Source organism: Cupressus sempervirens, chromosome 7 (genome assembly GCF_028749045.1).
Source record: "Cupressus sempervirens isolate cs-2001-9-10 chromosome 7, ASM2874904v1, whole genome shotgun sequence".
NCBI lineage: Eukaryota > Viridiplantae > Streptophyta > Pinopsida > Cupressales > Cupressaceae > Cupressus > Cupressus sempervirens.
The window spans coordinates 545,126,402-545,153,518 of NC_143124.1; the positions used below are offsets into that span (position 1 = coordinate 545,126,402).

Here is a 27,117-nt window from a genome sequence, read left to right on the forward strand (position 1 = left end):
TTTCAGGGAAGAAAGAATGTGCTTAAGTCATTTTGCAAGGTGTCTGTTCGATTTATATTTTAGGGAGACGATTCATTTTCTATAACAAAGCATGGGAGTAGTTTGATTGTAAGGCAATATGAATTATATGCTTGACAGGACCTAAATTCAGTCGAATAGTAATTGGCTCTGCTTAGTTATTATTTCAAAGGTGTGTGCATGTGGCCTCTTTATGAGTCCCTCTTATATGCCCGCCGCTATTTTTACCGCTGCACATTATTTAGTCACTCCCTCCTTGGTGTCTAGTCACATCCTTGGGCATCGGTGTGTATGTTGACCTCTTAAAATATTTAAAACAACAACACGCACCAATTGGGAAACCAACAGTTGTTCAAACCAAGCTTGTAAATATCCTGCCATTCCACTGAAGTCTAGGTGGGAGCAATCACGAGTTTCTCGATTAAGAGTACACAGAGTAAAATTGGTATTATAATGGGAGTGGTGATTATGATCTAAGTATCCTATGCTAAATTATAACATCGTATAAAGGCACCACTGCTAGCATGTGTACTCGACTAACATTGTTAAGCACAACAACAATATTGCACATAGAATGAAATAATAGTAATTACTTTTGTGAGGAGAAATCTTGTGATCAGAGAATTGTTCAGTACAAAGAAATACTTGTATATTCCCAGAGATAAATGCAAGTCTTGGGAAAGGAGTTGGGAACAAGAAAGAGATAGTAAACAGTGACCTCGAGTTGTTACCAAACATGAGAAGCAATTAGTCTATTGAATAACAACAAAGCATTCATGCATCTCCTTATGTGGGTTTAAGCATACATTGACCAACATATTGTATTCAAACAAAGACTGCTTTAACACTAAAGAACATAAGCGCAACAATTTGAGGTATTGTGGTGGGTTGCCATTGAAAAACTAGATGTTATGTATTTGTTGAAGTGAATAGAACACTTGGAGCCTCTGTAGACTACGTTTCTTATAAGACTCAATTTTATTAGATGAAATTAGAATGAGCAATAGGTCAGAGATTGACAAATGAGTTTTGTATCCTTTCGCAGTCGCCATAGCCTGTTAAACATAGTAGAATGGTGAAATTGGAGTTTCTGATGACGAGCATGATCTTAAAGGATAGTGACTATCACAGTTTTCACTATAGCCAACAAACATGATGATTTTATTCAAAACAGGTGGAGGAACATTCTGGACCGTATTCTCTTTGCAGCACTGCAAAACAATTCATGAGATTGTAGTTCATATTGTCATTTAGCTTTACTAGAGAGCTTGCAATACTTGTGATCATGTGATGCTCAAATGTGGAATACATCATGGTAAAATAATGAATGTGTTATTAAACACAGATCATGAATGATCTATATATACAAGGTACAAGAGAATGTTTCTATAATGAACATGAGGAGTTTATGGAAACATTACAAAAAGATTGACCATTAGAAAAAGACGGAAGCGAGAATAAATAGAAACTATCTAATATCGTAATACCCTCCCTTAATGGTCAATCTATCTTCTGTCGACAGTAAATAGTGTATCAGGATGCATCCTGTTAGTGTATCAGGATGTATCCCGGTAGTGTATCAGGATGCATCCCGTTAGTGTATCAGGGTGTATCTCGTTAGTATTAGGATGTATATAGTTGGTGTATCGGGATGTATGCCGTCAGGCACAGGGTGTGTATCGGGATGGTTCTACTATTGTAGCTGACATGTTGTATGTGGCCGACGGACACCTTCGAGAAGTTTCCTCAGATAGTATTTATATCCCCCTTCGGGATCATTGTAATCATCTCAGCATCATAAGCATAATGTAATATCTTGGCGTATGTGAATATAATGAATTCTGCTATTCTTATCTGCTATTCTGATCCATTGTCTGTATGCATTAATTTCTTTACCCAGTACGGTAAACATTTGGCGCCGTTGCTCGATGGACCTAGAAAGGTAGGCGAATGATGAGTAATGCCGAATCAGCCGAACAAGAATAAGAACAAGCTGAAGGAAAAGGACGAAATACACACAGCACAAGGAAATCTAATTTTGGCACAGCAAGCTGAACGCAAAAAGAGGTTCCAAAAGATTGCTGCTGACAGACACAGAATTGTGGAAGCATTGTTGGAGGAGACTCGACAGCGGGTGGAGTTGGTGGAAGAAGCACGGGAGGAATTTTTGAATTGGTGTTTGCTGAGGGAAGAGAATCCAGATGGTAGAGAATCAACTCACATGGCTCGGAGTGCCAAAGGAGCAAGAGTGTAGAGTGAACTCTTTGTCCGCGGTACACTTCCAGAAAGGACAGATTCGCTTAACGGAAACCCTTCTTCACCAAGCAGCACAGCTATTGGGATACCAAGCATCAGTGTCAGGATACCAAGCGTCAGCGTCGGGATACCAAGCGTTGGTGTCAGGATGGCGGGACCAAAGGAGAAGTTGCTTAAATTTGATGGTGATGGAGCAGTTGATCCCATTCGACATTGTAAAACTTGTGAAACGATTTGGAGGGCCAATGGCATAACGGATACAAATGAATGGATAGGGCAATTTCTAGCAACCCTACAGGGGGTGGCAATTGATTGGTTTACTGATACCGATCCACAAAAGTTAAATAGTTGGGATAACTAAAAAATGAGTTTATCGCAGAATTTCAACTCTTGGGTGACAATAATGAAATTGTGGTAGAGATATTCAATACTAAGCAGGGGAAAAATGAAATAGTTCGAGTCTTCGCTAGGAAGTTAAAGGACTCGATCAATAAGATGGAGAATAAGCAGGCTGATGGGCTACAAAAAAGATGGTTCATTGAAGGCCTTCACCTAAAGCTGCGAAAGAAGATGAAGATCGTGCCACTATCAACACGCACTGAAGCGTACAACCGGGCAATGAACCTAGAATGTGAACAGAAGACCAAAAAGAAAAAGAAGAATAGTTCATCGGATTCAGATGACAACACACCTTCAGGAGAAGAAAGCAGTGACGACGAAGGCAGTAGCAAGAAGGTCCACACCCTCTAGAAGGACATGATTCGAACGATGGAGTTCAAGAACATGAACAAGGAGACTAAGGGCAATGACCTATGGTGCATCGAGTGCAAGAAAGAAGGCCATACAAAGGGATCCTGCTCGAAAGATCAATTTTGTGAGATTTGCTAGATCATGGGACATTCGATAAAGGAATACCCTTTCAACTTGAAAACAAGGACACTGCAGCAAGTGTTCCTCACATAGGAAGCGTCCGCGTTTGGAGGGAGCGGGAACAACAGTACGGAGGGTGCCACGTCGGGAGGATACAGAAATAATCGCCATGGTTAAAACAACAATAACAATAGTGGCAACAACAATAATGGCGGGAGGAGTCAAATCTAGCATGATGCGAATGGCCGGCCGATAGTTCAATGCCGTGCATGCAATTTGTGGGGCCACTTCGCCCGAGAGTGCACAACGGCGAACACAGCGAAGTTGCTATGTCGATGGTGTGGACCTGGCGATCATGACGATGCTAAGTGCCCGAAGTCTGGAGTAAACTTGATTACTATTGGTACAGATGAGGAAGAAGTTCTGGCAATCACTTAGAAGCAGGTGAAGCTATACCTTGATTCGACGGAGGAAAAGAAGAGACTGGAGGAAGCACGGGCAGAGATCCACAAAGCAACGCAGGCAGAAACGACACACATGAAGGACACGCCTGGTATCTTCGTCCGGAACTGCGCAGAATAGAACATTATATAGCAAATATTGCAAGCCGAGGTACCAGTCGGGATAAATGATATGTTGCTCACTATGCCTCAACTCCATACGACATCACAAATATAGTTCCTATTGTTAAACAACCAACAGAGCAAGAAAAGGAGAAACAAGGTGGCGGAGGTGCAGAAGACCCGATGTTGTTAGCTCTTTCATCTGGACGCTATCCGGCGGTTGTTGAAATGGGCATTCTTGGGATTGTGCTGACGGACACAATCATGGATGGAGGGTCCAGTGTCAATGTGCTACTAGAGGATACCTAGAAAAAGTTGGGACAGCCGACATTATGGCCACCCACCTTCTAGCTGCTAACAACTGACCAACATAGAATCAAGCCATTGGGAATCCTGATAGCCCAACTAGTGACGATTGGAACACAGCCGTTCCTGTTGGATTTCGTTGTGATCCCACTGAAGCGAAAAGGATATGATGCTATTCTAGGCCAGGGGTGGCTAATACAAGCCAAGGCGAAGCATGATTGGAAGAAAAATACTTTATCACTTGAAAGCAAAGGGCGGAAGTATGTCATCGATCTACACACTCAAATGGTCGGGGAAGAAGCTCTGTCATCGGACTCCGAAGGTGAAGAGGATGAAGTCATGCAACGTCTGAACCCAGATCAGGAGGGAGTCTTGCGATTGGAAGGGGGATCAACAGATGATGACTTGGATTTGGTAAGTGGCCTTTACCAATGGCAAATGGAGGACTATGAGCTGTTCCAGAGCTGCAACGTCTTGACAATTGAGGAAGGACGAAACGCAGAAAAATTTCCAAGTGAATTCATCGAGATAAAGTAAGGAGATGCGCTATTGGATATAACGTCTGCTCATAAGTTCACTGAAGGGGAACCTATCAAATATCATGAAGCCACGCTACAAACCATAAATTTGGGAGACGAAGCCGAACCACGAAACATACTGGTCGGAGAGAACTGGGACCCAGTACTGAAGGCAACAGCTTTTAAGATATTTTTGGAGTATAAGGATGTGTTTGCATGGACATACAAGGACCTGAAAGTAGTACCCTCGGAGTTGTGTGTGCACTGCATCCTGTTGATTGAAGGAGCAGTACCTGTACGGAAGCGGCCCTACAGGATGAACAAGAACTATTCGGCACGGGTTACGGAGGAAATCAACTGGATGTTGGAGGCTGGCATTATCTTCAAGGTGTAGACTAGCTAATGGGTGTCGCCGATAGTAATCTCACTAAAGAAGGATACCGCTCAGATCTGAATATGCGTCGATTTCAGATGCTTGAATGCAGTCACCATCAAGGATCCGTTTTCGATTCCATTCATGGACAACACCCTGGAGGAGGTAGTAGGACACGAGATCTACTCATTTATGGATGGTTTTTCCGGATACAATCAAATTTCAATTGTAGAGGAGGATAAACTGAAGACGAAATTTGTCATAGAAGATGGGGTGTACGCCTATAATCGGATGCCATTCAGCCTATGCAATGCGCCTGCTACATTCTAGTGGATCATACTGCACATCGTCGACAAGATGTCTGTCGGAAACTTCAAGGCATTTTTGGATGATTGGTCGGTGTTCAGTGCCGAGGACAAACATTCGGCAGCTCTGGGTCAGTGTATGGAGAGATGTCGACATGCGCGCCTAGCCCTAAACTTGAAGAAGTGCAGGTTTATGGTTCCACAGGGAAGGTTGCTCGAAAACATAGTTTGTAAGGAGGGATTGAAGACAAATCCGGATAAGGTGAAAGTCATATTGGAGATGCAGCTGTCCACCAATGTATCAGAGGTAAAATCTTTTCTCGGGCATATAGGCTATTAGAGACGCTTCATCAAAATTTTTGCCAAGATAGCATACCCGTTGGACAGGTTAATGTGTAAAGGAGAATCGTTTCGATGGCAGAAGGAACATGATGAAGCATTTGAAGGGCTCAAAGTGCGGTTAGCTATGACACCTATCCTAGCGTATCTAGATTGGAGCAAAGAGTTTGATGTACATGTCGATGCGTCCAACTATGCAATTGGAGCAACCTTGGTGCAAATAGGTACCCACGGGCTGGATCACCCGATCTACTTTGCTAGTTGATTGCTATCAAAAGCCGAACAAAATTACAGTACGACTGAACGGGAAGCTTTGGGGATGGTCTACGCTGTACAGAAATTTCGTCATTACTTGCTGGTGACACCGTTCGTCTTCTATGTCGACCATCAGGCTCTACTGTATATGATCAACAAACCTGTCATTCAAGGAAGGATCAGCTGCTGGTTACTTCTGTTACAGGAGTTTACCTTCAAGATCATCGTACGGCCGGGAAAGAAACATGTTAGCACAGATCATTTGTCACGCCTCAAAATAGGAGAGCTGGCAGACGGTGTCAATGATGATTTTCCTGATGCACAACTATTCTAGATTGCTGTACTGCCAAAGTGGTACACGAGCATTGGGGAGTACCTGTCGACGGGATAGTTTCCGAGTACCATGCCACCGAATGAAAAATAGAAGCTGGTGATACGGAGCCGAACGTTTCAGCTGATTAATGTGCTGTTATATAAAATGGGACCCGATCAGATCCTAAGGCGATGCGTCCTGGAGGAAGAGATCCCAAGGGTAATGAAGGAAGCACATGAAGGACCGACAGGAGGACACATGGGGCCAGACACAACCACACAAAAGATACTTTTGGCAGGACTATAGTGGCCGATAGTACACAAAGATGCTAGGGAGTGGGTTTTTGCTTGTGATACATGTCAGCGAGCCGGGAAACCTTTGAAGAGAGATTTTATGCCTCTGAATCCCTCTCATGCTCAGGAACTTTTTGAACAATGGGGATTGGACTTCATCGGACCCCTGAAGGCAAGCAGAACCAGAAGGTGTCGATACATCATCGTAGCAATGGAGTACCTGACCAAATGGGTGGAGGGACGCGCGCTACCAGATAACTCGGCGGTAAGCACAACAAAATTTATTTATGAGCAAATTATTACTAGGTACGGGATTCTATTGCAGCTAACAAGTGATAGGGGAGGACATTTTGTAAACCATGTTATCCGCCTGCTCACCACGGAGTTTAAGATTTATCATTCGTTATCAAGCCTGTACTACCCAAGAGCAAACAGACAGGCCGAGGTTACTAATAAAATCCTGGTATCAATTATATACAAATCTTGCGCAATTGAGGGTGAGGACTAGGAGAAAAAATTACCCTCTACCCTTTGGGCTTACCACACGGCGTATAAAGTCACAACAAGGCACACGCCATTTCAACTGATGTTTGGTCAGGAGGCCGTAATACCAGTGGAGTTCATGATACCGAGCTTGCGGATAGCATTGGAAAACAAGTTGGGCGACATGGAAAGCCTAAGGGAGTGGATGTACAAATTGAACAGGCTAGAAGAGAAGCGATTATTGGCGCAGTGGGCAACTGAGGTAATGCAGAATAGGCGGAAGGCATGGCATGATAAGCACTTGAAACTGAACAGGTTTCAACCCGGACAATGGGTATTGAAGTACGACGGCTGGAATGAGATCAAACCAGGCAAGTTCAAAGTTAAGTGGTTCGGGCCGTATCAGATCCGGGAGGTAGGTGACAATGGAGCGATCAAGTTGTGGACGTTGGATGGACAGGAAGTTTCAGATACCGTGAACGGTTGCAAGTTAAAAATTTATTGTGCGCTCGGTAAGCCGTTGCCATCCACATGAAGGAATAGTTGAATTTAAGATAATTGTTTTTAAAAAAAAAAAAGGAAAAAAAAAGAGCTTTGAAAAAATGCACCATACGATCAAGTGACCGTACGGCGTTGGGAAAGGAAGTAACCACTGTACGGTGCTTTAGGAAAATCACCATATAGGTCCCTCTTGATGGCATTTCCCACTGTACGGCTTGGTGTTGAGTGCTTAAGCTAATACCGTACGACTTCCTCTCTATCAGTCAATTGCATTCGCCATCGTACGAACACTCAGAGTACTTGTTACCATACGATGCCCCAGTCACTCACTGTACGGCTCCATCTTATTTCATGTAATTGCTGTACGACATGTTTAACAGGCGTCGTACGACATTTGTAATGAAAGTTACCATACGGCCTTTTCCAATAGCATTCCCGTACGGCATATTGGCAAGTTGAATATGCAAATCCAAGATGGCATATCACTTTACAAGCTTATCACTGTACGGACTTGCTGTCAGGAGATATCGAAGGGTTATGGCATTTAACATTCATGATTGAAGGCATTTACTAGAGGCAGTTCGTGCTTTGAACGCATTGAATATTGAGCCCTGTCATTACCGTACGACAGTTTTCATAATGGAATAGCATTTACCGTACGACATCTGATGGATACAAGTCGTTGAAGGTATTGCATTCGTTCTCAGGCATTCTCATAAATATTTTTTATGCTCCCAAATATGGATACTGGAGGCGTCAAACCTGGCCTGAGGCAGTGACACAGTACGGCTTCCACTTGGAAACATTAAAAGGTTAGTACGGCATCAAGCATTCGTCTTGAATCTGGCAAGTTAAGGAACCCGTATGGCCTTTATTTTGGGGACTGCGACCATTAGTTGATAATGTCTAAGGAAGAAAGGGTATCTGTGCGTTGAGAAAGCCCTCTCTAGTCATCATACGGCAATTTAGAAAGTGTTGGCGACTGTGTAGGTGAACTGTTGTGCAAAAATTAGCAGTGTGAGTAATAACGTGGGAGGAGTTAGGCATTCTAGATTCTTCTTCATTCTGCAGGAGCAGCCGTATGGCATATAGGAGTAAAAAGGCCAACATTCGTACACACATTTGGAAGGGATTTTTGCAGCCGTACACACAAGTAATTGACCTAACGGCTTTCTTTTCAGCAAGAGGCATAGTATGCAATCAGCCGGTAAGAGGGCTTGGAGGAAGCAATTGGAATAGGATTCAGCCATGAACCAAGATGTGTAGGTAGGACCGTCTCAGGCACGGCCGCGCGGAAAGGATAAGGGCAAGCACAGGGCAAGAGTGCAAACAATGCCACGAATTGTAGTTTTCGAAGGATTGAATGGATGGGACTGTCGGAAATGGTGGGATGAACATCTGGATAGTCACTTGGTTAAAGCAAGCATCAGAAAGGCACAGTTGGAGTGGGCTATCCAAATGCCACTTTTCTATGTTAGAGATTTTGAGGGCATCTTGCGTCCCATGATTGAGGCTTATGATAGGCATTCTCGAAAGTGTTGATTCCGTATCTGGGGTATGAGATCGTGGTGTCATTTCGGCCAGCCGATTTTACGAGAGTATTTGGTATACCAGGGGCGGCACAAGGTGGAGCAAAGATTGATAGTGAGCCTAAAAAGATCAGTAGGGAGACGAAGTTGCAGCTGATACGAATGGTGTGTAACGACGAGGTATAGCATCAGATGGATACCCTTATGGACACTTTGAAAGGAAGAGGGTTGCGGAAGTTTGATATTCGAGAGGGCCATTGGAAGTGCCTGCTGGATGCGGTAGAGAGTAGGTTTACATGATCTAGCAAGGTGTCCAACATTTCCTTTCCGTTGGTTAGTATGATGAACGGGATCATGAACGGGAAGGTGTACTACTGGGCTTCTTTGTTAGCCACTCGCATGGATGAGTTCATGACCCTGCAGCACAAAACGTTCTATATGCCGCAGTACGCCATCAGACTCTTTCTGGAAGCTATGGCCAGGACGATACCCCATGAGCAGCTGGAAATTAAGCCAAGTCTGGCGGTACTTGGCGAGCCTCTGGTAATGCAATGGAAGCACTTGGATTCATCTACAGGACAGAAGGGCGTGGGCTAGAAGAGGGCATGGCAGGAGATGGAGGAATTGGGCAACACGGATAGTGGCTATCAAGACACTTCTTGTGAGGACGATGATGACTTCGAGGGTATGGAGGGGGAGCAGGATGAGGAGGAAGATGATGGGGAAGGCGGAGTAATTTCAGCAGTCCCACTTCGCTTTCCGCAACAGTTGATGGCTACACTAGTGACTACTACTTCAGTTCCGACAATTCCTATGTTACCCCAAGTTTCCGGGACGAGGGGACAGGGGGACGGGGAAACGGGTTTCCGGGACCCTTTTTTTTTTGCCGAAACAGGGGACGGCAGGGGACGGCTATATATATATCTGAATTTTATCTGAATTTTTAAATATATTCATCAATTCTACATTCATCATAGCAACATAGTTTAAAATTATCAATTTCATTCATCAAATAATGATTCATCAATGATCATAGAGCATAGCAATCAACATCTAATCAAATCATCATAGAAAATTCTAAATAGCATCATTTTCAATCATCATTTAAGTACTTAAGATACTATTAGCACATAATGAAATGAGCCAAATAAGAGAATGAAAAGCATCAACTCTCAATAAAATGGAAACATTGAATAGATAGACTCAAACTTTAAAGTTTTAAACTTTTGAAGTATCAACTATAGTGTATCAATGATCATATAATATTATAATGTCAAGACAGAATACTCCAAGTCTGAAACATCAAAGTCAAAATGAAAACAAAAGATACTGAAAGATCCCTAATGGATCTCTGCTGCAAATCTGCTATAGATTTATTTTATTTTTTTGTTTTTTCCTGTTTATTAATGTTTTCTTGTAGAACTAGACGGAAATGCAGAAGAGTTTGTTTGTTTTTGTGTTTTTTATGATTATTCCACATAGAAATGAGAAGTAGCAAATGGCAAGAAAAGAGTCTGAAAATAAATAACAATATGTAGTAAAGTCAGAGTTGATACAAATCGTACCAGGCAGATCTCTGAATTATAGAGCCAAATAAAAGATCTAGTACATTTCCTCTAGCAATGATGCCACAACTGGCTGATGAAAACGGGCTGATAAGATGCAAGAATCTGCTGCTGAGTAACCGATTTTCTATGTATCCAAGTGCTGCAAATGACAGAGTATGGTTGCAAGTACGGCTGCAAGAAATGGCAGTGTACGACTGCTAGAATTCACCTCCCATATGCCAAAGAACATGCCCAACAAAACAAACTGTAGGCCCAAGCTGAAGTGGCGTCTACTTTCCTCCTGAATACTGTTGAAACTACCGACAAACCAATACCCAATGCTGCTGAGGGTTACGTCCCAGCCAGCAATTACCCTGGGGTTTGCATCTCAGAATGCAAATTGCTCAAGCAGAGCAAATCTGAAAAGAAGTGTTTGAAAAATATGCATAATCATGAGAAATGGCGCCCATCTCCTTATAACCCCTTGCAAAGCAATCCGAACCCTAAAGTGACCCCCAATTGGCGTTGGCTATAAAAAAAATGAATTAAATCTTATTTTAAAGTGACCATGTCACTAGAAAATGACCTTTTCCACCATAGTAATAAATCCGTTCACCGAATTGCCCTGAGACCAAAGGGGAAGATTTAGAGAATTTCAAGACCTTTCCAACGAGCTATCATAACATGGGATACGCATCCAGATGAGGCCAAAATTCCCTTATTACTCCAAAATGGCTATTAACTTAGCCTTATTTAAATATTAAACGCTAACTTAGGAAATAAAATATAACCCAAATAGCCACAAACTGCCCAACTAACATCACAAACCATAAAATCATCCTGTCACCTGTCTGTGGCTGAAGTCGGAAATCAAGGATCCATTGTCAGTCTCATCCCTAAAATCTAGGGATGCTCCTAAAATTTAGGAAACAAGCCCTATCCATCTGAAACTGAACCCAAAGGGTCATCTCATGGAAACCCAGCCTTGGGCATGATCATACCTCCTAAAAAGTAGGAATGAACCCCATAAATGTAGGAACTGCCTCCTAAAAACAAGGAATGTCACCCAACTGATCAATACCCACCAGAAAACCAAGTCCCCAACACTGAATAACCATACTGGGTCTCTATCCAACCCTGTTAGCCTACAAGACCCCATAATAAGCTGACTCACATGTCTCTGTTAGACTGAGCTAGAGTGGGGACATGACAGTCCTCCGCTCTCGGAGATGCTTGCCCACAAGCAACTGTAATGCAGGATGCTGTAAAATGCTCTCACCCTCCCAAGTGGCATCCTCTATGGGAAGATCTCTCCATCGAACCAAATACTCTCGAATCACCCGGCTTCTCAGCTGCCGTTCCCTCACCTCAACAATCTCATCAGGGACTAAAATCAATTTACCTTCCTCATCCATAGGAGGTAATTCGGGTGAAACTATAATATGTTGTCCAAGGGCCTTTTTCAAGCAAGATACATGAAATACATTATGAACTTTGCTGCCATGTGGTAACTCAACCTCATATGCAACCTCTCCCACTCGCCTGAGTATCCTGTATGGACCATAAAAACGTGGTTTGAGCTTCTCAGCTCCCCCCCTTTTTAGGGTGCTCTGCCAATATGGTTGTAAACGCAGAAAGACCATATCATCCACCTCAAATGCCCTCTCAATCCTGTGCCTGTCAGCGTACATCTTTTGCTGATTTTGGGCCTGCTGCAAATTCTCCCAAAGAGATCTCATGACATCCTGGTTCTCTTGGAACCAATCCTGAGCCAAGGGAACTCTACTGTCACCAAATGCCAAATCAGTGAAAGATAATGCCTCATATCCATAGAGAGCTTTGAAAGGCATCATGCCAATGGACATATGATGCGTAGTATTATAACAATACTCGCCCAAATGTAGCCAACGCACCCATGCTTTTTGCTGCCCTGACACATAGTTACGCAAATATCCCTCAACCCATTTGTTAACTATTTCTGTCTGCCCATCCGTTTGAGGGTGGTAACTAGTACTAGGTGTTAACAAAGTACCAGCTAGTGTAAAAAGTTCCTGCCAGAAGGAACTCATGAATCTGCTGTCCCTATCACTCACAATGGTCTTGGGAAGACCATGAAGTCTAAACACCTCCCTGAAGAACAACTCAGCCACCTGCGATGCTGTAAAATCTAATGCAATGGAAAAGAAGTGGGCATACTTCGTTAGCCTATCCACAACAACATAGATGCAATCTTTCCCCTGAACCCGAGGAAGACTTGTAATGAAATCCATGGAGATCCCTGTCCACTTCTGTTCCGGTATAGGCAAGGGCTGCAATAATCCCGCTGGGTAGGTATGCTCCGACTTGTTCTGCTGACAAGTCATACACTCACGGACATGGCGTAAAACATCATCTTTGAGACCCTTCCAAGAGAATCTCTCACGTACCGCCCTGTAAGTTTTACCATATCCTGGGTGTCCGGTTGTAGGAATATCATGGAGAGCATGCAAAATTTGTTCCTTCAACTGAGAACTCGGAACAAGGTAAACCTTGTCTTTATAGTAGATAATATCATCTACCACACTGTATCTGTCATCCACTATCAATCCCTCCATAATCTCACAAGCATGCTGATCTTTGGAGTATTCAACTAAAAGTTGAGCCTTCCAATCTGCTGAAATCTCGCTCAATGAACATAGGGCAGCCAATGAAGGTTTCCTAGAGAGTGCATCAGCCACAGTATTATTCTTCCCCTTTATGAATTCGATATCAAAGTCATAAGTCTGAATTTTGCTAACCCATTTTTGTTGTTGATCATTGAGCTCTGTTTGATTTAGGAAATACTTCAGACTGTTATGGTCTGTTCTCACCACAAATTTACTGCCAACAAGATACTGTCTGAACTTGGCTAGCGCATGCATAATAGCCAACATTTCCTTATCGTAAGTAGAGTACAACTTTTCATTGTTTTGCAACTTCTTGCTCTCATAGGCAATGGGGTGTCTATTCTGCATCAACACTGCTCCTATACCCAAGCCCGATGCATCACACTCCAGGACAAATGGCTGCGAGAAATCAGGTAGTGCCAAAACGGGGCAAGTACTCATAACCTCCTTGAGTCTATCAAAGACCCCTTGTGCTTGTTCTGTCCATCTGAACGATCCTTTCTTTGTGAGATCTGTCAAAGGTGCTGCCAGCTGTGAGAAACCCTTCACAAATCTTCTATAATAAGCACACAATCCAAGGAACCCTCGTAACTCAGTAATGTTCTGAGGAACAGGCCAATTCTGAATCGTCTGAATCTTCTCTTCATGCACCTTCACCCCCTCAGCACTGATCACATGACCCAAATATAACACCTCCCCCAATCCAAACTCACATTTGGAAAGCTTAGCAAATAGAGACTGACTCTCCATTATGCTAAGTACCTCCTTGAGATGCCTGAGATGGTCCTCTCAAGTATTGCTGTAAATCAATATGTTGTCAAAAAACACTAGAACCGATTTCCTCAACTGCTTGTTGAAGATATGATTCATATAGGACTGGAAAGTAGCTGGTGCATTGGTAAGGCCAAAAGGCATTACCAGAAACTCATAGTGCCCATAGTGACAACGGAAGGCGGTCTTGTGTACATCCTCTGCTCGTACACTTATCTAATGTTAACCTGAACGAAGATCAATCTTAGAAAAGTAGATAGCCCCATGTAACTCATCTAACAACTCATCAATGCGCGGAATTGGATATCTGTTTTTAATTTTCTTCTTGTTCAAAGCTCTATAGTCTACACACATCCGTAGAGTCCCATCCTCCTTCTTAACAAGCACTATAGAAGAAGCAAAGGGGTTGGAACTAGGTCGAATGAAACCCATGTCCAATAGCTCATGAATAGTCTTCTCAATTTCATCCTTACAGGCTCTAGGATGACGGTATGGGGTAGTAATCACTGGCTTCGCTCCATCCTCCAACTCTATACCATGCTCAAACCCTCTATTTGGTGGCACTCCAGGAGGTATATCACCAAACACTCTACTGTGACGATCCATCACTAACTGAATGTCCACGTGAAATACACGGCCATCCTGAGATATGGGTGTTTTGGATTTAACCAAACAGTGTGTAGCCCAAAGCACATCATTATGCCTAAGGATGGTCTCCATCCTGCGAGAAGTCACCTCCCTGGGTCCACCATCTGACGCTGCCCTCAAAATCACCTTCTGCTCGCCAAAAAGAAACTCTAACTGCATACGGTGGTGATCAATAATGTAACGCCCAATACCCTGTAACCACTGCATGCCCAAAACCACATCATAATCTTCTATGGGAAGCACATAGAAGTCATCAGTCAAAGTATAATCTCCCATCTGAATACTAAGTTGTGGAATCCGCTTGGTACAACCCAAAATGGCACCATCAGCCACCTTCACTCCAAAACCACCAAACTCCTCGTACTGTAAGCCACGCCTCTCAACTAATTTTTGATCAATAAAGTTATGCGTAGCACTTGTGTCGACCAAAGTGGTGATCCGCTTAACCTTAAGTGTACCTTTCAACCGGAAGGCATGAAACTTAGGATAACTGGAGAGGGTAGCCATAGCTACTTTAGTTGATGCCACAGGCTCAGCGGTGTCTAACTCCAACTGTGTCGGAAACTGCTCAACATCCTCTGTATTATCCTCAATATCAGTATCAGGAACCTCCTCATCCCCTAACTCAGAAGTCACCTCAATCAAATGAACCTTTCCTTTACCCATGCAACGGTGTCCTGGTTCCCATGGTTCTTTGCAGGAAAAACACAACTTTTTCCTCCTCAATTCATTCCTTGTCTCCTGATTCATCCAAGGACTTTTAGATGAGGTCCCTCCTTTGTTCTGTGTCGTATTGGCCTTCTGTGCAGGCCGTGAATCTCTAAATGGTTTCTTATCTGCTTGATAAGAAGTGGGAACAATATCCAATCTCAATGTCACATCAATAGCCTCCTTAAGAGTAGCTGGTTGGAAAGCACGTACCAATCCTTTTAGTCTATCCTGCAAACCCTCAATGAACAACATCACACTACGTTTCTGGGGCATATCCGGTACCATAATTGCAATATGCTGGAACTCATTAATATAGGCTTCTACATGACCAGTTTGTTTAAGGTGAGCCAACTCCCTGTAATAAAGTTCTGTATCCTTACGGTCAAATCGTGCAATGAGTCGCTCGGTGAACTCAGCATAGGAGTGAACTAAGGCGTGATCCTGGGTGACCAATCCATGGTGCCACCAATCATAGGCAATCCCCTCTAAATGCAACACAGCAAACTGAATAGCCTCATGCTCAGGCATGGGCCTCAATGAAAGGTATATGTCCAGCTTGTGGACCCAAGCTCATGCACTAGTGTCTCCTGAGCCATTATATGGGGCCAATGTAATCTTCCCAGTAGCTCTATTGAGGTCATAATTCTGCTACTGTTGTGGTAGTCTATTACCACGATCTCCCCTGAACCTGGTTGTATCTCTACGCTGTGCACAATACTAGGGAAGAGGGAAGACGTCCCTAACCTCAAGAGGTAGGGCTCTCCACTCAGCTGTGGCCGCCAAAACTAACTCCTGAAACCCCACTTCTGGTGGTTCCACCTGCGCTGGCCGTTCACCTGGTATGAATTGGGGAAGCAATGGCCTATTCGTAGTAGGTGTACGATGACGATGCCTCCTACTGGAATGAAGGGAGCTCCCAACTGAAGAATGGGACTGATGGCTGCGCTGACTACCAGCCACTGAAACTGATCTACTTTGCCTGCCTCTGTGTCCACCCATCTCCAAACGCTCCAAGGTATCCTGTAACCTGTCTAGAGCCTGAGCGATCCTGGGCTGAGTAGTGAATAGGGTCCGCACCATCTCTCTTTCTTCTGCCTCTGTAGGCATGCCGTCGCCAGTAGCACCCTGTGCCTCACCCATAGCTGGTATCTGTGCGTCTCTGGCGGCCTCTACTTGCCACTGGTTTCTCCTGCGCTCGTAGAATCTGTGTATTTCTCCACCAGGATGCATAGATTTGTATTCAATCCACCAACTAGTGACTACCCAGATGCTGAAATGATTTATCAAAAACTTTTATCCAATACCCAGATGCCAAAATCTATTGTGACAATTTCTCACAAACCCTACAGGCTGGCAGGATGTAAGCTCTGAAACCACTGAAAGATCCCTGATGGATCTCTGCTGCAAATCTGCTGTAGATTTATTTTATTTTTTTGTTTTTTCCTGTTTATTAATGTTTTCTTGTAGAACTAGACGGAAATGCAGAAGAGTTTGTTTGTTTTTGTGTTTTTGATGATTATTCCACATAGAAATGAGAAGTAGCAAATGGTAAGAAAAGAGTCTGAAAATAAATAACAATATGCAGTAAAGTTAGTTGATACAAATCGTACCAGGCAGATCTCTGAATTATAGAGCCAAATAAAAGATCCAGTACATTTCCTCTAACAATGACGCCACAACTGGCTGATGAAAACGGGCTAATAAGATGCAAGAATCTGCTGCTGAGTAATCGATTTTCTATGTATCCAAGTGCTACAAATGACAGAGTACGGCTGCAAGTATGGCTGCAAGAAATGGCAGTGTACGGCTGCTATAATTCACCTCCCATACGCCAAAGGACTTGCCCAACAAAACAAACTGTAGGCCCAAGCTGAAGTGGCGTCTACCTTCCTCCTGAATACTGTTGAAACTATTGACAAACCAATACCCAATGCTGCTGAGGGTTATGTCCCAGCCAACAATTACCCTGGGGTTTGCGTCCCAAAATGCAAATCGCTCAAGCAGAGCAAATCTGAAAAGAAGTGTTTGAAAAATATGCATAATCATGAGAAATGGCGCCCATCTCCTTATAACCCCTTGCAAAGCAATTCGAACCCTAAAGTGACCCCCAATTGGCGTTGGCTATAAAAAAAATGAATTAAATCTTATTTTAAAGTGACCATGTCACTAGAAAATGACCTTTTCAACCATAGTAATAAATCCATTCACCGAATTGCCCTGGGACCAAAGAGGAAGATTTAGAGAATTTCAAGACTTTTCCAACGAGCTATCATAACATGGGATACGCATCTAGATGAGGCCAAAATTCCCTTATTACTCCAAAATGGCTATTAACTTAGCCTTATTTAAATATTAAACGCTAACTTAGGAAATATTAAAAATATAACCCAAATAGCCACAAACTGCCCAACTGACATCACAAACCATAAAATCATCCTGTCACCTGTCTGTGATTGAAGTCGGAAATCAAGGATCCACTGGCAGTCTCATCCCTAAAATCTAGGGATGCTCCTAAAATTTAGGAAACAAGCCCTATCCCTCTGAAACTGAACCCAAAGGGTCATCTCATGGAAACCCAGCCCTGGGCATGATCATACCTCCTAAAAAGTAGGAATGAACCCCATAAATGTAGGAACTGCCTCCTAAAAACAAGGAACGTTACCCAACTGATCAATACCCACCAGAAAACCAAGTCCCCAACACTGAATAACCATACTGGGTCTCTATCCAACCCTGTCGGCCTACAAGACCCCATAATAAGCTGACTCACATGTCTCTGTTAGACTGAGCTAGAGTGGGGACATGACAGATACTAAGGCAGCTGCCCCTAATCATCCATATCAAAGTGACTATCACTATCATCTTGAGCTTCAAAATGAAAACAAAGATGGTATGATAGTTGCCCCTAATCATTCATTTTATAATATATTTTATAAAAAAATTGACTTCTACATGTCCAGGCCTGCAGATGACTGGAAAATCATTTTTTTAATGGTTTTTTTGAGTTTAATAAATTTTAATAGGAAACCTTTTATGCAGTCCCCGGGACGTTAGGAAACTGAAAAACAGTCCCCGAAACGGTCAACGTGGTTTGGAAACTCGTTGACCATTTTCGAAGTTTCGGGGACGCGTTTCCTATTTTCTTCTCCAAGTGGGGACGTTTGGGAAACGTCCCTTGCCATCCCCCATCCCCGAAACCGTCCCCGTTTCCGAAACTTCAGGTTTAGGGGTGGAAACGCGTTCCCGGGTAACATAGGGCAATTCCAACACCGCACATACACACCATTGCGGAGGTTCACATCCCAGGGTTTGGATAGTTTCAGCATCCAGTGGTGATGACCCTAGTCACTCTACATCCTAGAGCACGGAGAGCAGTAGCAAGATCAGTTCCACTTTTTACGCCTGTACAACCTATAGTAAGCCAGTATACAGCATCACCAGTGGCCACATCTATGGGTACACAACCAGTGGGATTGTAGCCTTAGCCAGCGGTTCAAGAATCGACCCCCATACCTATAGCAGAGAATTTGCCTCAGCCACTTCCTGTAGCAGAGCCAGTAGCAGAGGGAGGAGTCAGTCTAGGAGGCACGTAGGAGCAGGTTCGTCTGGAGGTGATTGGGTCAGATGCAGTAGTCACCATAGCGAACACTCTGTTGAATAAGGATTAGGGTGATCATTCCAGTATTCCGGAAGCGGAACCCCAGGAACCAACAGTAGTACCATCAAGCCTAGCGAGTTGGGCGAGTGAGTACTTGAGGCGGCAGCTACTTGTCCTTGTTACCAGAAGTCCCTCTATTTAGTCTCCCATGAGAGAGCACACGCACGTGGAGGCCAATTGGTCAAATAGTGAGGTAGTCGAGATACCGGCATCACCAGGGGAGGAGGATCAGAGTCCAACAGCAGAAAAAGTGGATGGAGGAGCGCAGGTGTCAGATCCCCTACCAGTAGCGGAAGAGGACATGGATATTTGTTCTCGCTTGGCTGTCATCGTAGAGTAGAGCAAGTCCATCGCAAAGTTGGTGCTGGCAGAGCAAAGAAGGGCAATGGCTGGGCAGAAAGCTCGGGAGGAGATGGCCGACTGACTTACCACCCAGCAGATTGCGTGGGAAGTAGAGTGGGCAGCCCTGTTAGCACAACTGGAGGAGAGTGCACGAGGGAAGTAGCAGGCGGAACAACAGTTAGACGCAGTGGAGCAACAACTAACATCAACAGAGCAGCGTTTGGTAGCAGCGCTTCAGGAGAAGGACTCAGTGAAGCAGGCTCATGATCAGAAGGAAGCTGAGTGCCAGGAGGTTGCATTGATGCTAAAGGAAATGGTAGAGGAGAACTCTCAGATTAGAGCTGATTTGCAAGTCCAGACAGATCAGGTGTATCAGCTTCGACGCAGCCGGTCTTCGCAGTCAAAGACACAGCCTTCAGGTTCATGATGTATAAGTCCATGTTGTTTTGTTGTTTTATGAATAATATAGTTAGTTGTTGGCTTTTTGTTGTGTTGTCGTCAGGAGACGACTTTTCTTTTTTGGGGGGATGATGTTGACAGTAAATAGTGTATTAGGATGCATCTCGTTAGTGTATCAGGATGTATCTCGTTAGTGTATCAGGATGCATCCCGTTAGTGTATCAGGGTGTATCCCGTTAGTATCAGGATGTATTCTGTTGGTGTATCGGGATGTATGCCGTCAGACCGACAAGGTGTTTATCGAGAAGGTTCTACTATTGTAGCCGACATGTTGTATGTAGCCGACGGACACCTTTGGGAAGTTTCCTCGGATAGTATTTATATCTCCCTTCGGGATTGTTGTAATCATCTCAGCATCATAAGCATAATGTAATATCTTGACATATGCGAATATAATAAGGAGTTCTGTTATTCTTATCTGCTATTCTAATGCATTGTCTGTATGCATTAATTTCTTTACCCAGTACGGTAAACATCTTCAAAAAATATAAATTTGTACGTCCTCAAAAAGTGTAAAAGGCAGCCTCAGGTTAATCAAAGAGGTTTGCATGTTCTACAGTGTTGGCCTGTGGCTGGGATCCACCTTGCTTTTGCTGATCAGAAACAATTGAGGTCTTACATTCTTGAATCACATGACCAAATTTGTGGCAATAGTTGCATCGGATTTGCTTCTTCTTAGAGCTATTCTGAGATTGAGATGGGCCTTTATCCTTTTTAAAGGATTGGGCTGAAAACCCTTGTGCAGAGGTGGATGAAGGAGCACTACTACCAAATTGTTGTTTCCAACGATCCTACTGTAGAAGTTTGGTGCACAGATTTGAGAACTTCAGGTCAACATTAGTTGCAGTAATGTTGAGCGTCTCAATAAAGTGCTCATAGGACGATGGTAGGCTTTTCAGAGTAATGACCACCATATCCTCTTCCTCCATAGTGCGGCCAATGGCCTCAAGTTGATCTCTGATGTCCTTAATCTTTAGAAGATGTTCTTGTAAGGACATGTGCTCATCCTTAATAATAGAGGATAGCTGATTCTTCAAAAAGAAAGCTCTGCTTTTATCTGATGTCTTGTGGAGATCCTTCAGTGTTGTCCAAATTTTTGCAGTTGTCTTCCCAGACAACCTATTATGCTCATCAAACTTCTCTTGAGTAGCATCGACTATGGTAGGACGAGTCTCAGTACGCAAAAAAAGCGCCTCAAGGTGACCATACTTAGAGATTGCATCATTCTTTGCTTCCAGGTGTTGTAGTTCTTTCCGTTGAAACATTGATTGCCTTCCAACATGAGACTGGTGAGAGATGACATTGCACGCTTTTCAATGAAAAAACATAAAAAATCTAAGATGGCATATCTTCAAGATAGATTGATGGAAGACTCAAAAAATTTGAAGTGACTCGGATAAGAGCTCAAAAAATCCACAAATAATCCGAAATTAGATTTTGAATCCACTGGCTTGAAAATTGAGGCATGAAAAAAAGTGAGACTAACCTATTTGAGATCTGCAAAAACCCACCCAAAATATGCAAAAAATTTGTTAATTCGACACAGGAATCGAGGGCTTTCAAAAAAACTGTAGTTGGATTAAAAAATTTGAAAAATTTTGTCGAGCCTTCTTGAACAGAGGGCAAATTTAAAAAAAAAGGCAGATTTTAAACCATCCAACACAAAGAAAATTTCAAAAAAAATTGGACGCCGAATCCCTAGTTGGGTTCGGAGGAAAAAAAGATGCAAATTTTGAACACACTCGGGCAAATATTTTGAATTTTTTTGAACTAATAATTTCAAAAAAGAAATTAAAATTTTTTAAAGACACTAGGAATTTTCTCTGATACCTTATTATGGTAAAATAATGAATGTGTTATTAAACAAAGATCATGATTGATCTATTTTTACAAGATACAAGAGAATGTTTCTATAACGAAAAGGAGGAGTTTATGGAAACATTACAAAAAGAGTGACCATTAGAAAAAGACAAAAGTGAATAAATAGAAACTATCTAATATGATAAGGGCGGGGGGGAATAATAACCATTGTTACATTCCCATTGTTTGACAAATGCTTATATGGAGACATTTTTTGATTATTTGCATATGGATCCTCATTGGAAGCAAGTTGTACCAAGGATGTTGATGCACAAATAAGTATTATTATTCTTAAGTATTACATTTATTTTCTTATTCTAGAAACTCTCTTATCTATATTCATGCATGTACTATAAGAGCTATTTGCCTTGATCTTTTCCTTTTTCTCTAGGGATGTTCACGCAGGAAAAGAAGAATGGTGCATTAGATATCGTACCTAGGCATTATAGAGGACTCAATCTTGGAACTGTAGCTTCAAAGTGGTTTTGGATCTTAGTTATATGTTGATCATGCTAGAAGATGTGAGTCTGTAAAAGAAAATTATCTTCTATGATTGGAATTTTTCTATGACAAGAGGGAGCAACTAGAGGATTTTGATTAAATTGATTTTCGAGGAGAGATGGATACTTAAATGCTTACAGTCTTGGGGCTAAGTTGATGGCTAAAACGTTTTTCAAAGAAGAGGAAAATAACATTTAGAAGGACTCTGACATTACATTAGAAGCAACCTTGGACGAGGAGGTTGACGAATGTATTTGGAGCTTTAGAAGGAAGCCAAATCAGCATGAATGCCCGATGTAGCCAAATTTGGGGATTAATCCACAACTTATTACATTCACTCATGTTACTATGAAATCAGAGAAGTACATTTGTATATGGGAAGTTGCTCTTGTGAACAATGTTGTGATTATTAAAAAAAAAATCATGTGCCTAATGATGATGAGTCTCTTAGAATAAGATATTTTCCACGATTGGAGTATATGAATAGGACATGTCTCTGTGACAAAAGGAGCAACTTAGGATCCACATCTGTTGATATCCAATGATAGTGATTCAGAGGGAGTAGATTACGTTGAGATGGTTTCTCTAACTTTCAGTTGAGGTACATTATCATTGAAGAACAAACGACCGACATTCTCGCCAAGCCTCATGCTAGAGAGACGTTTGGTGTACTTTTAGGGCAAGCTTGATACATTGGAGAATGAAGCCTTAGCTGAAAGGAACTTCAACATCATTGATCTATTATTTGTATCCTTGCATATTCTTTCCTTTGAGAGAGAAGTTTGAGGTGAAAGCCATTGTTTTCACCCTATGGATTGAGCCATCGTGAATTCATCCCTTGATGTGGTTTATGGTGAATGTCATTTGTGTGATGCGATGACTGTTGGAATACTTCAGAATAACTGAGAGCCGGGGGAGGGGGGGTGAATTAGTTATCCAAGGTCCAAATGTACAGATAAAATATTTCAGTACTTAACAAATACATGTGCATGCATTGATCATCCAATATCTCAAACCATAGTATATTACTGTCCTAGGTCAAATGAACTTTGCGGAAATGTAAACATGAAATACCATATAACCATTCACACAATTTGACACAAGGATTTTACGTGGAAACCCAATTTGGGAAAAACCACCAATAACATGCTACCAATTTTCACTCTTCTGAAGTGAGCTCTGTGAGGAGCCAACCTTGTTAAAGGTTACAATGCACACTGTTAAATGTGACCTTGATTAAAGGATTTCAATAACCCTGTTAGGAGTGAGCCTTGTTAAAGGACTTTAGAACATTCCATTAGAATGTCACCTTGTTAAAGGATTTACTCATGATTGCTAGGTTAACCTTAATCAAAAGGATTTATTTAGACTGATACAATTGTTAAAAAGTAACAGTAGGACTTGATCTGATAACAAAATAACTCACTTGCAAATGACATATCTCTTATTCAGTCCTCCATACTGCTTGGCATTCAATCTCCTTTGTCTCTGACTACTTGTTCACCCTTCAAGCCTTCACCTCCTTAAGCCTTTTTGCTTAGTATGTCAACTGCAAGTTCATTCTTTCGGCCACCAAATGAAGCAACACCTCAAAACTCCTTGTCTATCTCTAGTTCGCACTATGACACTTTGCTTTTGGCCTATTATCTCCTTATATAGAGAATTTATATCTTTTGCTGCTTAACCACAATCCTCCATCTTAGGGTTAGGTTAGATTCATCCAATCTACCCTCTTTTTCATTTTGTTCCCTCTAGAAACTTCTCTTACAATCCTCTTCAAATTCGTCTCAAAATGGTTTATCTTGAATTCTATGTGACCAACTCATCATACTTATCTTCCACACGCTTCACACAATTGAAGAAATCAACTTTGTCAGCTCAGATTTGTCAAATCTTTGATCAAATTCATTTTATTAGCACTCAGCAATAGCATGCTGTTTGCTCGGCAATAACTATCTTTTGATGCTCGATCAACACTAGGTTGCTCGGAATACACTAAGTCTTACTGGTGCTCGACACATACTAAACTTCCTTCGCTCGACATGTACTAGATTTCTCTTTGCTCGGCACATATTGAATTTGCTCGATCGTAACTAACTTTCTGCTTGTCCTGCACTAACTTGCTCGTTTTCCACTGTTTGCTCGGTTAGACTTGGCAAACACATTTCTTTGCTTAGCCTTTTTTTTTGTCTTTGCTCAAGTATCCTTTCATTGTAGCCTTAAGTAAATAAACAGTACACTATATCATCAAAGTCTTATTTGGTCTTAGTGCTTCTTTTATACACCATATAACTCAACCTTTCTCTAGGTACTCTTGTTATCCTTTCATTTCCAATCCTCTTCATCAATCAATCTAATGATAGCATTCAGACCAAATTAGCAATTGTCTCACCAAGTAGCAGGTTTGACATCAGTGACAAAATAGTGATTGTTCCATGATAGATTTCATCAATCTTCTTCATTTCTATACTTCAACAATCTTATTTATTTTAACAAATGACAACACCACATGAGAGAATCCGTGGTGAGTCGTGCAAAATCTTTTATTGGTTCATGAGTAACATTGAAAACCCAACTCCAAAGAAAAACCTATAAAGCTTTTGCAATGAACTGTTGGGTTCATAACCTATTTCCTTTACCATGCTAATATCTTCAATGTTGCAGATCATTGCACGGGTCTTTACTTTTGTCAAAACATTGTGAAGTACTACATGATGATAATATGGTTCTAATCAGTGTTACCCAGAAATGCGTTTGCACCCTAAATGCCCAAGTATCAGAAACAAACCATTTTGGGGACTTAGGGATAGTTGGAAATGTTTCCAAGCCATCCTTTGTCATGCAAAATATTCAGAAACCGTTTGGGAAATTTAGAAACGGTCAACACAATTTTCGAACATTGTTGATCATACCTGGGACAACTAGTGATTAGAACACAATTTAAGTTGATGCAGAGGATGTCGACACAAGCAGAAATGGGAAAATACTGAAATTCTAATTTTGTGGTATTTTCTATGTTTTATAATTTTGCATTTTCAGAGGCCTTCAGAGCATTTCCCTCCAAGAAGGTATAGCGCTTCGCTTAGACCTTCCGACAATGAATGTAGTCAAGAGCACACGATTATACTAGGGGGGGGTGAATCATTATAATAATAACTTTTGCCAATTTAAAAACTTTTTATCCAAATAACTTCAAATGCTGGAATCAACAATTATGCACATAACACAATAACACAATTAGGTGGAAACCCAATGTGGGAGAAAACCACGACAAATAAATGCTTTTATATAAATTTGTTCTTCTACAATATTTTGTAGGCTCCAACCCCTAATTTTTTAAGTACCAACTTACTAGAAACTTCAACTCCCACACTTTGCAGGCACCAACATACTGAAGCTCCTATTCCCACTGTTGTCTTTATAAGCACCAACTCACTACACACAAACTGTTTTTCCACCTTTATCTCTGTTGCTTGTTCAACTAATGATGGATACTTTGACTACACAATTTCCCTTCATATCTTTGTATGAATTTATATTCTTCTCTCTTCTTGAAGTCGGCCAATCACTCTTCTTTATATATATATATATATATATATATATATATATATATATATATAATATTTATATATCAGATGAAAATTTGATTATATAATTCTATAATAGGTATACATCAGATTATAAATCCAGTTATACCTTTTGTTCTGCTAGTTAAATATACATTCATAAACCAGATAAAAATCTGAATGTAAAGTCTTTTATGCACTTCCTTACTTTACTTCTCTCCAAATGCTGACTTCTTTCCTTCCACTCTACCTTCTTATACTTCTTATTTTTATTCTCCATCTCACACCTTCTTATCTCTGACTTCAATCTTTTATATATTCTACTCACTTTTTTAATATTTTTTTTTTTTCATTTATATTCTTTTGAATAGAAACATAATGTCTCAATGTCTCTTTACAAAGAGATGTATCTTTTCATTTAATTAATTTCTTTTCCTGAAATATGAAGTAACTAGTATTATAGTTGCCGCCAGTTTTATTTACAATGTTAATTGTTCTTTGACTTAGCTGCTCCCAACACCTTTCTAATCATCTGTTGATTTTGTCTTCTGCGATGAAGGATCCAAATATAGACATCGTTCCACTATTGTCATCGTTGAATATAATAAAGGGTTACCGTGATTTTCATTAGCTTTGTTCCTTGTCGTAAACCAAGCTATATTTATGTCTTCCATCTTCTTTTTACTTAATCATGCCTTTCATCTATTCGAAGTCAGGCTTTATCATTGTTTGAATATTCTCTATATGTTTTAATCACACAACTGCCATGATACTTAAGGGCACATCAGCGGTGATATGGAAAGGGTTTATTCCTTAGTTGGACTCCTTTCTATGGTGGCAAGTTTTGTTTCCAAACTGCAATTTGTTCTTTGTCGTTGTCAACACCATATTGTTCGCACTTATTTCCTACACCCTTAATCGCTCTGATATTTGTTTATGAATTATTTTTGGTTTCATATGCCACGGTGGACTTAGACTGGTTTTAATAAACATTTGAATATTGGAAACTTCAATATATCGAAACCTCATCATCTATTTGACTTCTGTCTTGTCTCTCCATTGCTGACGGGAATGAATTTATATCTCACCAAACATAACCAATCATTGACAGTCGAAATGTGTCTGACTTCCAAAATTGCCGCATAACTCCATATGCTCCAAACTTCATGACGCCATATGTAGTTTGTGAATTTGGTTGTTGCTGTCTGGGATTAAATTATGGTTTAGACTGTTCACATGATGCTTTGATTGCCAATCCCAACCTTTGTCTTTTATCGGGCCTTCTATAAATATTATCGCTGCTGCTCAGACTTCTTTGAAGTTGACTTCAGAAATTTGTTGCTGAGATTCGGCATCATTTTATAATCTTTATTATAAGCTGAAGAATTTTATTTTAAAGGTAATTGCTTTGCTGGAGACTTTGTTCGAGAGGTCATCTGTTATGTATTTGATCTGTCTTCTATATTTGTTGCAGTCTTACATATGCG

General features: G+C 41.5%; 2 protein-coding genes across 2 annotated transcripts in view; one reads left to right on the forward strand and one right to left on the reverse strand.

Annotated features, from left to right (window-relative positions):
* The window catches only part of LOC149547925 (aminoaldehyde dehydrogenase 2, peroxisomal-like), a 231,743-nt gene that overhangs the window by 22,008 nt on the left and 182,618 nt on the right, over nucleotides 1-27,117 (forward strand). The window lies entirely within an intron of this gene.
* LOC149547926 (uncharacterized) lies at nucleotides 10,188-15,772 on the reverse strand. Its single transcript, XM_089793648.1, has 7 exons — nucleotides 14,621-15,772; nucleotides 13,480-13,876; nucleotides 13,293-13,356; nucleotides 12,896-13,037; nucleotides 12,713-12,820; nucleotides 12,040-12,235; nucleotides 10,188-10,216 (listed from the first exon to the last, which is right to left on the reverse strand). The coding sequence occupies exons 1-7, from the start codon at nucleotides 15,770-15,772 to the stop codon at nucleotides 10,188-10,190; spliced, it is 2,088 nt and encodes a 695-aa protein (XP_089649774.1).

What these genes read in the sequence shown, in the direction of transcription:
- LOC149547926 (XM_089793648.1), bottom strand. Translation starts at nt 15,772, where the DNA reads ATGCCTGAGCATGAGGCTATTCAGTTTGCTGTGTTGCATTTAGAGGGG. An exon ending in ACAGACCATAACAGTCTGAA is followed by an intron (nt 13,038 to 13,292) that starts GTATTTCCTAAA and finishes AGTGGATGACAG; the next exon opens with ATACAGTGTGGTAGATGATA. An exon ending in AGCTGAGAAGCTCAAACCAC is followed by an intron (nt 10,217 to 12,039) that starts GTTTTTATGGTC and finishes TTGATGTTTCAG; the next exon opens with ACTTGGAGTATTCTGTCTTG.